The 14,001-nt window shown below is 40.8% G+C and overlaps 1 protein-coding gene across 1 annotated transcript in view; it reads left to right on the top strand.

The window, feature by feature from the left end:
• Window positions 1–14,001, top strand: part of gabrb4 (gamma-aminobutyric acid type A receptor subunit beta4) — a 59,019-nt gene that overhangs the window by 14,345 nt on the left and 30,673 nt on the right. The window contains exon 3 of the mRNA XM_058416416.1: window positions 12,374–12,441. Within this exon, the coding sequence (XP_058272399.1) occupies window positions 12,374–12,441 (68 nt within the window). The remainder of the gene's footprint in view (window positions 1–12,373; window positions 12,442–14,001) is intronic.

A 14,001-nucleotide genomic window follows, 5' to 3' on the forward strand; every position in this document is an offset into this window, starting at 1 on the left:
TGAGATGTCCATCACCCAGGACGAGTTATTCGAATTAGAGGAATCTGCTCAGCAGGACGTCATACAAAACACCACATAATCACTGATCAGACCGTGACTCTTGTCTTAATGAGTGCTGATGGAATGGCGATGACGTTATCTGTAACTGTTTACAAACAATAACTGTATTGGGATTGAAATCGGAAGTGGGCGTGGCCTAAAATATAAAGCTTTTTTTTTTTTTTTTTATTGATCATAAATATAAATAAATTATAAATAGCACACTGTTCCACAAGCTTTATATCGAACAACATGAAACGAAAAACCTCCTCAGGATCCCAGGCTCGATGCACAGCTCGGGTCCTAGACGTCTAGGTTCTCTGTGAACCTTTTTTCCTTAAAACAATAATAATAATAACAAAAACAACTAGTCACCTGTGTATTTGTATCCGTTCAACCTGCATATTGTTTTCATTCAGTTTTCCATCTGAATTGTCATTTTTTGCTGCTCAGGTCAGATTGTCTACCCTCAGGGTGCATAGCCATGAAGTATCGTAACCTCAGCTACTGATTTCTTTAGTCTGAAAAGAGAAACATCAGAAATCCCAGCAGAATTAAAACCATGAACCAAAAGCCACAAATTGCATTATCTTTGAGGAGCCCACCATTCTATCCACGTTGTAAGTGGCCCCTGTGGACTTCAGGAAAATCTAATAAAAACTCCAGTGGCTGGTAAATCGTATCAGTAAAGTGTTCACGCTCTCCACCCTTCTCTTACAATGTCAGTACCTTTAAAAGCTTTGTTAAAGGAAACGTGAACGGATTGCGATCGAGATCAGACCTCAGACGCTTATACATCTAGATTCGGAAGGCTTTCTATTCTTCATACATGCTACATATACACTGATTCAAGGCAGATTTCTTTTAGAGGAATAAAAAATATTAAAGGAAGGTCATTTTTACACAGGTTTGCAGTTTGACTCCAGAATTTAGAGCCTGGGAGCACCCCAGAGAGATCTGATCTCTGATCTGTTTAAAAATATTGGTCTGCGGTTCACTTCTACCAAACAATGGCACGGTCCTTCTTCACTGCATGCCAATAACATGATCGGTTCAAATGTCACTTCCTGTTTCAGCACTTAGCAATGCCAGGGAAAGGTTTTTTATGCTTATGGTATGACTGATATATAAATGCAGATGTTCCCAAGACTGGAGCGCTGAAATAAGTTCATCTATGTGATGCGAGGATAAAAATTTCCATATATACGAGAACGGCTCTTTGATTGCAGGGATTCCTGCATAGTGACATGCTGAATATGCATATACAGCTGAATATACGTTTATGTGCATAATCACAGTTTGAGCGTTGGGACCAAAAAAAAAACCCCCAGATGAACCCAGGGCCGAGTTCAGTCGCAATTCCAAGCCCCGCCCCCAAACCAGAATCGGTCTTGAGTGCGAACTCAGGCATTCAGACCCAGAATGGACCGATTACTACGACCCCGTGAGACGTGTATAACCTTTAAAAGTTGCTTGTTGTTCTCATTCGACGACATTTCTGTACATTTTTCCATACATCTTTTATACAAAAAGAGAGAAGTGCAGAATGTTTGTACAGTATACAGTATGACCGAAACAGTCACTAATAAACAGAAAGAAGTCGGTCGGTTTCGAGTGGGCGTGTGCCGTTGTGTTTTCCTCGGGCTCCTGTGGGATATGCAGAGGGAATGAGGGATGCAGTAAGCGAGAGACAAGAGGTGAGAGTGTGTACCCTGTCATCAGTTTGGGAAGGCAAGTGGGAGAGCTGAGTGACTCATGGAGCTCCCAAACCCTTGTGAGTGGGGCGATCGCTGTATAATGAAGCTAGAAGAACATGGCAGAGAGAGAGAGAGAGTGAAGAGAGAGAGAGAGAGAGAGAGAGAGAGAGAACCCACTGGTGCTCTCCCCAAACCCTTCATTCTTTCACACCACACCCTAGAGGCCACATTTTAAATGTAGCTGTCATCAACACTGCTGTGTGGGTTTTATTGCCTCAGCTCTCGGCTCTCGGCTGTTATGTCTGAAGGACTGTGAACACTGGCCTCTTTTGTGCTCCGAAGGCTTCTACTCTCACCTCACGTCTCACCAAGGGACCTGCTGGCTGCGGTAGACGAGGATGGTACTGTAAAACTACGACATTTACCTACAGACTGAGAACTACAGAACATTCTGGAGTGTTTCATAGACTAACATCCATGATTAATATTTAATATTTGATGCTTCTATGTGGACTAACCGCTATATTACAGCATCTATCTATATAGTGTGTGTGTGTTAAGCATTTTTAAGGTTCTGTGGTCTGCAAGAAGAGAATGGGATAACATTTGAAGTGACCTGTTCACTGTTTTTAAGTAAAACACTTCAGACAGCGCTGTTATAGAAAAATACTATGGATTATTTTTCTCATATAACAGCACAACCCTCCAAAACGTGTATTAGTGATTTATTAATAAACAACACATTGCACTTTTTAACTGATTATTGCTATGTTTAATGTTAACAGTTCTTGCCATGTTATAGCAGCTACAGACATCTGTTCCTTTATTTATTTACTTATTTGCTTTCGAAGCTTACAAGTCCTAAAAGTTCCATCACGTGATCACAGGATTTTTCTTTAATAACAATTTTACACTTTATGGGAGATTTGAAATTGAGATGATTTAATAGGCAAATTGAGAGTCTATAGATTGTATATAGTAAACATTAGCATTTATACAATGCGGCCATTTTGTTTTAAATTAGTCGATATGATGATTGACGGTCACCTGACCGGGGCGGGCAGAGGTCGGTCATCTATAGCCGTAGCAGCGATGTCGACAGTCTGCATTGGATTATCCAAAAAAAAAAAAAAAAAAATGTGTTCGAGAGAAAATCACAAAAAGCAAGAATGGAGAGAAAGAAAATGAGAGACAGAATCAAGCTCTTTGATGTGTACCAGATTACATCATGTTGCTGCAGTCACCTCCCACCTGAGCTTTAGGTTGTCATGGACACCAGCGCTTTCTCCAAATACCTTTGGCACAGGCGCTAGCAGCTAACACGCACCTTCTAAAAGACATGTAAGATGATCAGATCAAACCAGAGGCAGCTGGAAAATACCAGAAGGACTTGGTAGGGAGGCAGAGAGGAGAAATAAATCATGCTTTGCAAAAGCAATTATTTGGTGAAAAATACAAGATTTTGTATTTATATTAAAGAGCACTTACTAATCTAGCCTGTTTTGGAGTCTATAACCTCCCTGTGTGCATTATTAAAAAAGTAATCTCAGAACCTCTACGTTTTCCCAGAATACACTGCGAGTCATACAGTATACGTTCCATAAAATAAGGATGCGATGCGTCATCTTTCCGCACCAGTTCTCCTGTAGAGTCCACGTAGAGTGTCTTTGTTAATAATAAATGAACCCAGTCAACCAGCAGGCTTGTTAGTCAGGGCTCTCACATGTGTCTCCATGAAAAATCTCTCCATGGTTGTTTGTGTGTGTGTGTGTGTGTGTGTATGCACAAGCCATAAATCTTCAGCACAAAAGCTAAGGTACGTCATCATACAGGATGGGTAGCGAGTGGCATGGGAATGATCTGTATCCTAACAAGGAGAGAAATCCTACTGATTTATGGCTGGAAGTGCTTCAGGAGGTCGTCTTACTTACTTAAGAATTCTCTTGCACTTTCCTTTCCAGGAGGTGTACTCGTGTAGGAGTGTGTGTGTGTGTGTGTGTGTGTGTGTGTGAGAGAGCGAGAGAGAGAGAGTGTGTGATATGCACAGAAAGGCAAAATAAGGAGGCCTGCTGTATTTAGCGTGCACAGAAGCGGGGAACACGGCCTACATCATTCGCACTGTGAGCACTGTAGGTATCAGCAGAATCGGAAATGAGAAACAAATGTGGCTTGAAAGTAAAAAAAAAAAAACTGTGATATAAGCAATACACTCACCTTCTATTACTTTATCCAAAAATGGCCAATCGTGCGTGTGATACAGGTGAAGAATTTCAGTTTATGGTCAAATCAGTCACCAGATGTTGGTGGTCTGAATTTTTCCAAAAGTGCTGATCTTCTGGGATTGTCATTTCTAGAATAGTGCAAAAAAACAACATCAGCGTCAGAGAAGCTGAAAGGATGGCTGCAGTAACTCAAATAATTACTCTGTACATCTGTGCTGAGCAGAAAAGCATGTCAACATTTGGGATACAACTAGAGCAGAAGACCAGGAATTTAAGACTACTAATGTGAACTGAATGTGCAGTTGTTCCTAATAAAATGGAAGGTGAGAGATCGATGCATCAGCGTATCCTTGGAAACCAGGAGGCACCTGCCGAGGGTGTGATGTTGCTGTGCAGATGTTCAGACAGGTTTAGATGATTACAGGGTCAGTTACTACATGGTGTGAGATGGATGGAGGAGAATGGTTAGAAAATGGTTGGTTAGGAAATTTCCTGGAGGACAGGATTTAGGATCTGGACCATATGGAAAATGACAATTGGAGGCAGGCTTTCTGCTGTGTTCTTTGGCTAATCGTCATTGTTTGCTCTAGGTGTCAAAAAATCATTCATGCAAACTGTCAGTTTCTCCTGATTTGGTGCTTCAGAGCAGATCAGCCTTCTCTTGAGCATCAGTGACTCCAGATCCAGCCAGTTCAGAATCAGTATCTCATTCAATAAAGACATCAGATTCCTTAAGCAGCATTCTTCTACCCACAGATTTTTATTCCTCACTAGAGTTTCATGTTTAAATCTTGTAATTAACCCAAGCTGCAAATCTTTTAAAAGTAACCTGCATTTATCGCTGTAAAAAGATTCAACGAACTGATGCCACATGTGACCTTTATAATTATATAATAATGCAGTTTTTTATTTATTTATTTATTTTTTTGGATATTCGGATGATGACGTGGCTGAAGCTGATTGTTTGTCTGCTTCATTAGAAGGCTGTGGTTAGTGTAGGTGTTCCCATTGACCATTAAAGCATAATAAATAGGCTGTTCGTTCTGACTCACCTCCTTCCAGCAGCGCGTTTATAAATGTCAACTCCGTGTTAATAACACGCGAACGTCAGGTAAAGGAACGGATGAATGTACTGATTTTACTGTCATATCTTTTATATCATAATTTCATACGTTTCTAATATTATGTGGAGATATCTCTCTCTCTCTCTCTCTCTCTCTCTCTCTCTCTCTCTTCCTTCCTCCATCCTTCCCTCCACCATCGGTGCTAATCGGGGATCTTCATACATGTACATCGACGCTCCTTTGCTTAAACAAACGAACAAACAAAAAACATGGTGTCCATCGGGGGAAAAAGGCAGATAAAATGAGAGGCAGTTTGAACACAGCGTATGAAAAGCACTGTGTCTCCCTTCGCAATGCTAAAATGACAATGCTGCCCTGTTGCTATGTAACCCCTCTGTTGCTAAGCAATGAGTTGATGATTAGAATTCCGAATCCAGAGGAAGAGTGGTATTTTCTTTCCGTCGTTCTGCCAGGAGTTGCTTTTTGCTGCTCTCGCTGTGCATGACTGCTTCGGCGGAATGCGTCTTACTCTCGTCTAATCCCGAACCGTTCGACGCAATTGCGCCGTCGAAGCTCTGAATGATCATATACATCCCTAATGTCAGTAATATACAGCGGTACAGCGGGATGCGCTAATGGATTTCAGCACCAGATATTTATTTTCATCAAGAAGAACATCTTTATTTTTAATGTGGCTCTAGATATCTGAATATGTCCCGAATGTCTAGAACGGGTTTATTGAGGTTTAATGATTTATTTATTTATTTATTTTAAATCCATATGAAGTGTCACTGTAGTAATGATGCTGGAGTTTCAGAAGAGGGCAGTGTGTGTCACTCCTTACATCATCACTGGAGATGACTGGAGACTGGGTGCGTTTCCTATTGCTCAGACGTACAGTATCTGCATCGCAAACATGACGATAGTTTCAGATCAGAGGCCGAACGACAGACGCCTGGGTTAACGCGTTCTCGTTGCTATGGTAACAGCTGGTTCACAGGGACCCGTGCAGAGTGGATGCCCTGCGTAATGGAAAGGTTAAGGATTGCTTATGGACGGAGTCCCCAGCGTCAGAAACAAAACCTTTAGGATGTTTAGGAGTTTACATGACATTAATGTTGAGAAAGAAAACAGAAATGCTGGAGAGGGAAACATGTTTATAGCTTTTTTACACCGTAAACGGATTGAGAAAAAAATGTGTAACATTTGCGGAAGGAGCTTCCAGTGTCAGCGCTGTTGTTTGGTTGCTCAGTAACATGGGAAACGTTCTTTTTTTTTTTTTTTTTGTGACAGGAACCTACGTTTCTCATGGATGATCAACTGTTAAATGAAGTGGTGTCATTCGTTCATTAAGAAATTAAACACTGCAGTTGTGGGCTGGTGTATAAACATATTAACACAGAATGCTGTGATACAAAATAATCCACTGTCACACTGTCTTGTGTTATTTCGGTATAAAGTGTGTCTAAATATACGTGATATATAGCATCCATTTGATAGCAAGCGTGTGTTACATCACCTCCAGCAGGTTTATCCGCGTAAGGCTCATATAAAACTCCTTGTGTACTGTAGCATACGTGGGCAGTAAAGCACAATTCTGGTTTAGTTTAATGTAGACTCAGACATACTCATGTTACACTTCCCGACATCATCAACCCCCCTCAACTAATTGAGGTAATAAATCTCTGCCAATACTCTGTTAGGCCCGAGGGTCTGTGGCTATACATCATACAGACGGATGCTATACGTTCCCGCTTGTCCTTTATTAATAAAGCATGTGGAGCTCCACCCAAAAGCTGAGAGGTTCAACACAGGGGCATTATCGTCATCATTACCTGTTTCAAAGACAACTGACGTGTCAGGGAGGAGCCATTGACCAATCATCCATTTTCAGCGTTTTTCTCTCTCTCATCGTGTTGTGTCGGGTTTCTCAGTCAAGCCGAGCTCCTGGTGATTCACCCACTGTTTAGGAAAACAACGGCATCGGGGGGAAACAAGCCGGTAGTCTGAACATAGTCAGCACCTCCAGAGATGCCACCTGCCATACATTTGTCATTTCAATATGTACATAGATTATAGTGCCATCTGTCTGCACAGAGGCGGCGAAGGGAAGAAGAAATGAGCGTGAACGGAAGACACAGGGTTGTAGATCAGAAGATTTCAGGTGTCCCAAAGCACACAAGTGAGAAGATGTATGCAAAAGGAGAAAAGGTGGAAGGAATAATCTCACATTTGGCGCGTGGTGCATTATCATTTGTCTTAGTCAGCTATCTGAGGGATGCTGGAAGTTAGGGCAGGGCTGTGCTGAGCTGAGCTGAGCTGAGCTCGTGCTGTTCGTCTATTTTTATTGTTAGAATATCCCAAAGTACAAAGATATCATTTCTTTGAATTCTTGAATCAGGTGTCGATTAATCTTCTAGAACAGCAGCTCTGACAGAAGCTCCGGCTGTGGCATAAATCACAGGTCTATAAGAATGCGCTCGTACTAATAACCTTACCATTGCTATAGCAACAGCTGTTTGTTACTTCTAGTGACCAGTGTCTGTTTTTAGACCGTCTTTTTTCTTGTGATTGGGGTAGTGATTGTCGTTGTTGATATTGTTAGCAGAATTTCTTTTTTCTACGACTTTTACATTTGACCCTCATTTCCACCTCTGTCACTCCACATATATAAGCGATGCATCCGGTCTTCTCCTGACCCTCTGGACTCGTTTCTGGTTGCGCTTTTCTGTTTTGTATCCTGGTCTCTCTGCATTTATCTCTAGTAAACACTTTCTATTTTTATACCACACCCTTGTCTCAGGATTCGATCATTTATTATAGATTGCTCACATTTACAAGCTGTAGCCTCAGAGCTGATGACAAAAACATCTTCATAAATTTGGATTTCATTGCTTTGTTGTTCTCTCATTCATACCTGAGCTCTTAGGCATGTGCATTAGAAGTGAATTAGTACTTACAGTTCCATCAAAGGGTTAAAACGGAAAACATTAAAACAATACGGAAAGTAACGTCAAAGTGTACGAAAGTTCACAAAGAGCCAGGTATGGTATGATGAGGTGAATGGGTAAGATGACAGGAAATTCGAAGTGGAGAACCAGGAAGTAGAGACCAAAAAGCTGGGACCAGGAAGTAAATCATTAAACCGTCTGTTATAGAAAATGAATTCAAAGAATCAATAAGCTTGTACTTTCAGATGTTCCGCCATTAAAAATAGGCAAACTGAAAGGGTTTCTTCAGTGTGTGTGTGATTGTTTGGCAACTAATAAATCCATTAGGAGACACTTCAGCTTTAGAGGAAGCCAAGTGTTTCCTCTTCCTGTTTAGAAAGAGTTTTAAACGTCAGCAACTAGGGATCGTTTGCTGTAACACCGAAGACTCGCCACTTCGACCCGGATCAAGTTCCCAAAGGTTCTCATCCTCGTAGAATATGATGCCACTCATAATACTTATTATTAAGATAATCAGGAAAGAATATGGGCAACACACTCAGCAAACTCAGCATCAGAGAGGAAGGAATTTATAGAGCAAGACCCCCAAACAAGCTTTCAGTAGGATAGAAGAGACTCAGATGCAGGTAAGTGAACTCGTTTTGAGCTAAAATCATCAACACTCAGGGAAAAGCATTTATCCATCTTGCTCTCTCTCTCTCTCTCTCACTCTCTCCCATAGCAGTTCAGCTGAGGGAAGAAAAGCAGGGCGAGAGATCTCCGAGTTTGTAAATAGCTGATGAATGTACTTTGACATTCTCCTGGGAAAATTGTTGCTGGTTGCCTATACAGCGTCATGAAAATGCCCCCACTTTTTATTTTATTTTTGTTTATTTATTTATTTATTTATTTATTTTTTGCATTGCCTTCATTTTCTCTCTTTTATGAGGCAGAGATGGCTTTGGGAATGACTGAGCAGCGGGGTGTTTAGGATGGAGGTGGGCTGCCAGGTCAACGAGTCAGCACAGGTACTGAGAGGAGATGCTGAAGAAAACGCAGTGGCGTAATTAAACAGCAGCACTTTCAGTCAGGGTAATATTTCAGAATTCATCGAGTCTGGTTTGGATCTTCCCGAGGGGCAAAGAACGGCTTTTAGCAGTTATCCGAAAGGTAACATGTACCAAATAAAGATACACACAGTCGACTCGTGCTATAGGCTAAACTACAGTAACTACATAACCTACTGAAGCTGAGATTCAACAACTTACAGTTATTCTGAATAGCTGCTCGTTTTCAGAGGTTTTACTTCTAGATTTTATTTAACTGTAATTTAATTCTATATATTTGTCACTGTAGTGCGCACACATTTCCGATTATATAGATATTACTCTCTCCATAATAATCCCCCTTTCTCTTTCCATTTTTTTGTGGAATATCATACAATAGAAATACTTCTACACGTCATATACACACTGTCTGCACTTACACTTTGCCTTTGTTTTGAATATGTATTAGGTTTAATTCCAATTTTTTTTGCTATAAGCATCTAAAGAGCTGAAGATTTAAAGATCTTCCGATCTTCTGTCAATTTTATGGAGGAAAAAAACACAAACATGGCAACCCTGTTGTCCAGTTCCGACACAGAGAATGGGGCAGCGTGATTCCATCCCCAATGGGCTTCTGTTCATTAGGACTTCCCACTTGCAGTTCCAGTGATTGACCACTAGGTGCATTAATAGCCCTATGGAGATAATTGGATCTAGAAGTGCGAGCGAATCAGGCTTATATCTATCACAGCAAGCAGCATTTTTGAAAATGTCTGGTCACTCAAAAGAGGTTGAGGATGAGGAATTTATGAAGGTTAACATTTGTTGAATGTAGGTTGCTATTGTATGTACTGCACGGTGGAGTTCTAGCAATTCTGCCTGTGAAGAAGAAGAGGAATCTTTGGTTAATGTTCATGGTGTCTTCCCAAGTCCTCTATGTTATCTGATGTCTCTAAAATGTCCCTATGTGTTAGTGTGTGTGTGTGTGTGTGTGTGTGTTTCACTAGTGACCCATCCGTATGACCAGGATTATTATAATGAGACTTTAATGTTATTATAGTGTGTGATATTAATACAATAAAACGTATCATGCACATTGTGGGATATGGCGTCGTCTTCTACCATGCACTGACTTTCTTATTACCTCCATTATTTTCTTAAAGCCTCCATTTAAAGACGTACAGTTACAATTACAATACAGCTTCTCATTATGTAATTAACCATTTAAATGCACCGGCTGCTCTTTTAACACCAAATACACAGAACCTGCAACTATTTATTTTTTTTTGACAGAATTTGATCAATTTCTGTTAAGTCTTTCTTTGTCCTCGATGCACAATAGGACAAGACGCATGCACATCACAGTGATTTCCTTTCTCACACTCACTTTAATGCTTCAGAACTTTCAGAAATTTGATTCAAAGCATGAATACGGACGTCTTTATCGAGCGTGTTTTTTTGGACGTTATTATAAATATTTTTTTCAAATGAGGGTTTATTATCCATTATTCGATTACGGGTTAGTAATCTGCTTCTGGAATATAAACAGACGAATCCACTCAACTGGATCATAAATGCAGCACAGACGATGGCACGAAGTTGAGACGAAACGTCTCGGATGTTTTTACAGAGCAAGTGTGCGACGATACGTGAAAGTGTGTGTTTGTTTTCATGTGTTCGTTTCAGATTTCTGCACAAAAAGTAACGTACCTGTCACTCAGGTGTCGTGTACACTCATCATACCCTCTAAAGTTTTACTGTATAGGTGTGTGTGTGTGTGTGTGTATATATATATATATATATATCCCATGCATTTCAATGGAATACTGTGCTTTTATTGAGCTGTATTGTTTATAGCTGGCACTTTTCCCACTCCACCAGTCCCAGGAACTGAAGCTTTTTATGAGAACAAAAGTGATTAAATCTACTGATTTTAATGTGTGTTAATGTTCTTCAGTGACATAAAGCAGTCTGTCTCCTCACCAGCCTGGCAAATTTAGTAAATTAGTCATATCGATTACTTTAAAGGAGATGTATTTTTAAATATATCTTAAGCTCGCTTTTACTGGCTATTAGTATGACTGGTGTGTGATATATCTGCTCATCAGGATACCATTTCAGTGGCGTATTTCTGTAAATTAACTCTGACGTCTGTCTGAATGTGTGGATTATGATATCCTGCCTCATCCAGATCCTCTTCCAGAATCTGTGTGTGTGTGATGAAGTTTGTATTCTTCGGTTGAAGATCTACGTTTCATTTTTTTTTTTTCTTCAGTACTTCGTTATCTTCAGGACAATCGGGAGCTCTGCTTCTCCTCTCCCCATATGAAAAGCTGTTTCACTCAGGAGGCCGCCAGGGACAAGGCCGATCGCTATCGGAAAACAAAGTGACTTGTAATGAAGCACAGCTCTGAAAACCATATGGAGCGAGAACACAGCAGACGAGAGCTAGCGCTTCCAAGATCATTTAACACTTAGTTTCCACTTCATTCTCAAGGTTCACACAGAGACAACCCCAAATAGAATCTGCATTTATATTAGGCTCACGCGATACAGCGATTTAATCGACCACTATTGGCCCAAAAGTGGCTGAAGGAGACAGAAATCTGATCAGCTATGTAAACATTACTGAACTTATTGATAAAATATGATTTATATTGTAAATGTACTATTTTTTTACAACAATAAGAATCCCAAGAACCACCTAAAAACCTGATTTTTTTTGTGCTTGTCTCTGCCTGCTCAGCAGTTCCCGACTCCACGGCTGACAATATTGCTACGCTTCTCCTACTCCGATGGTGGAAACGCTCCTTTTCCTGTATTTTTTAAGATTATTGGTTCTACATGATTAAATCATTAATCATGATTTTTTAAAGTGATAAATCAAAGTAAAGCAGGAACAAATCAATATCTCACGAGCCTCATTTACATAGCGTCGCTGTGATTGCTTTAGGGTGGAGTTATAAAAAGTGAGAATCGCCCGGTCAGCAAACTAACGAGTGAAAAGTAGAATTATTCTCGTAATTTAAATCTAAAGCTTTTACGGTTGAGGATGGGTAAGAGCAGACGTGTTTCTCCGCAGCGGCACTGATCAGTACGGAAAAAAAAAAGCAGTATCGATCAGAGGTTCTCAGAATAGCTTTCTGGAATCCTTCTGCTCTCTGTGGGAAAGTAACGTGCACCTGAAACAACTGCCATCATTCGGTGCGAGCAGGTTTACTGTAAATGCTTCCTGACCTCGTGTCAGTGTCATTATAGCTGACCGCTGGCACAGAAAGCATCCTGTACAGAGAAGGAGAACTGCATTACTTGGTTTACTCTCGGCTCAACCTGACTAACCTGACTCTCCCCCCCCCTCTTTCTCTTTTCGTTCAGGTCCCCCAGTCATTGTGGGAATGAGCATAAATATCGCCAGCATTGACTCCATCTCAGAAGTCAACATGGTAAGTTTTTTAAGCATTCGCTATTATGACGCACATTTAATTTTGAAATGTGCAGCTAATAATGAGCACAGTGATATAGAAGTTATATATTTTTTTGTGTGTGTAGATTAAAGTAGATTAAAGCCTTTCTCCTGGTTGCTAGATGGAACTTTTCTAAGTATTCTTACAAAAGTACCACGAAACACACCAAGAAGAACACTGTAATGTTCTAGGATTTAGCAGAATAAAATGTATTTTTCTCACGAAGCAAATGATCAACTCCTTCAGATACTATGATTCACCATTCCCTATTAGCCACCAAGGATTATTTTAAAAAAAAGTACATTTCTCTTTCCTGTGCTCTTTATGTACCCATAATGTGCGTTCGTAATTATGCAGAACGGAGGTCATGACCAGTTATGTAGGGCTCATAGACCTTATGTTAAGCATCACCCAGGAGCCTTTAAAAGAGGATTTTAAGAGCAGCACTCTCCATTTATGCTGACTACACTCCCTAGACTTCTACCATGTAGACCCCATGCTGAGTTATTGCATTCATCATTTCCCCTATGCCAAGTCAGGGATCTTTTAGATTTTATGAGAAAGTCAGTCTGAGGGACCAGTGCCTGCGTTCATCATAAAACGCTGAGCTCTGAGGAGGACCACAGTCTCTGGATCAGCTTTTCTTCTGAATCTGTTGAAACTAAGACCAGCCTGTACAACAGGGAATTGCTTTCAGGTCAGCGCTTTGCTGTGATCGTTTCTAAACGCGTACTCAGCCTTTTTCAGCTAGGAGCACTTTACGTGGCCTGTCATCAGGCAAATAGTTGGAGATACTATCCCACTGGGGACCTTCAGTTCCCCGCAAGCCCCTGAGGCAAGCCGTGGCCTCATCATCAGAGAAAGTTCTGGCATGCCTCCTGTCCCAGTCATCAGATTGCAGTCGAGACTCTTTGAGACAGCAGTCTTCACACGACTAAAATAAACTCCCTGTCTAACAGACGCGTGAGGACGAGGACGAGGATGTGGCTGAGCTCGGAATACAAAAAAGCTCGACTCAGCTTAAGCACTTCCTTTCTAAACTCGCAGTAAATCCTGACGAGTCCATTTTTAATTCACAGGAAGATGAGCTGTGAGGATGACTGTCCGGTTTCTCCTGAGGAAAGATGATGAATTAGGATCATCAGAATAGGATCCTCAGGATGAAATCAACTGACCCGCACGCACCACAGCGGAGTATCGTATCGACCGTTCTCATCGCGTTACATGAAAACACACCGAGCGTGTTCTGTAATACGTCTTGTAGGGCGTTTAATAATCAATTGTCGTTATTGAATCACGAATCATCATAAGCAAACGCGAGCATGTTCTCGTATACAGAGGACACAGAAAAGTGCTGAATTGTACTGCAGGTGGATGAATTCGCCTCCATTGCAACATCGTAGAGTTGCTGATGAAATAAAATATTCGCATAAATCCCACTGAAACTCACCGACATTCTTAATGCAGTATATTTAAAGAGACAGGAGACTAAAAAATGAGGACGAAATTGTGCTTTACTGCTCGAAAAAATCAGCTGGA

Source organism: Hemibagrus wyckioides, linkage group LG18 (assembly GCF_019097595.1).
Source record: "Hemibagrus wyckioides isolate EC202008001 linkage group LG18, SWU_Hwy_1.0, whole genome shotgun sequence".
Classification (NCBI taxonomy): Eukaryota; Metazoa; Chordata; class Actinopteri; order Siluriformes; family Bagridae; genus Hemibagrus; species Hemibagrus wyckioides.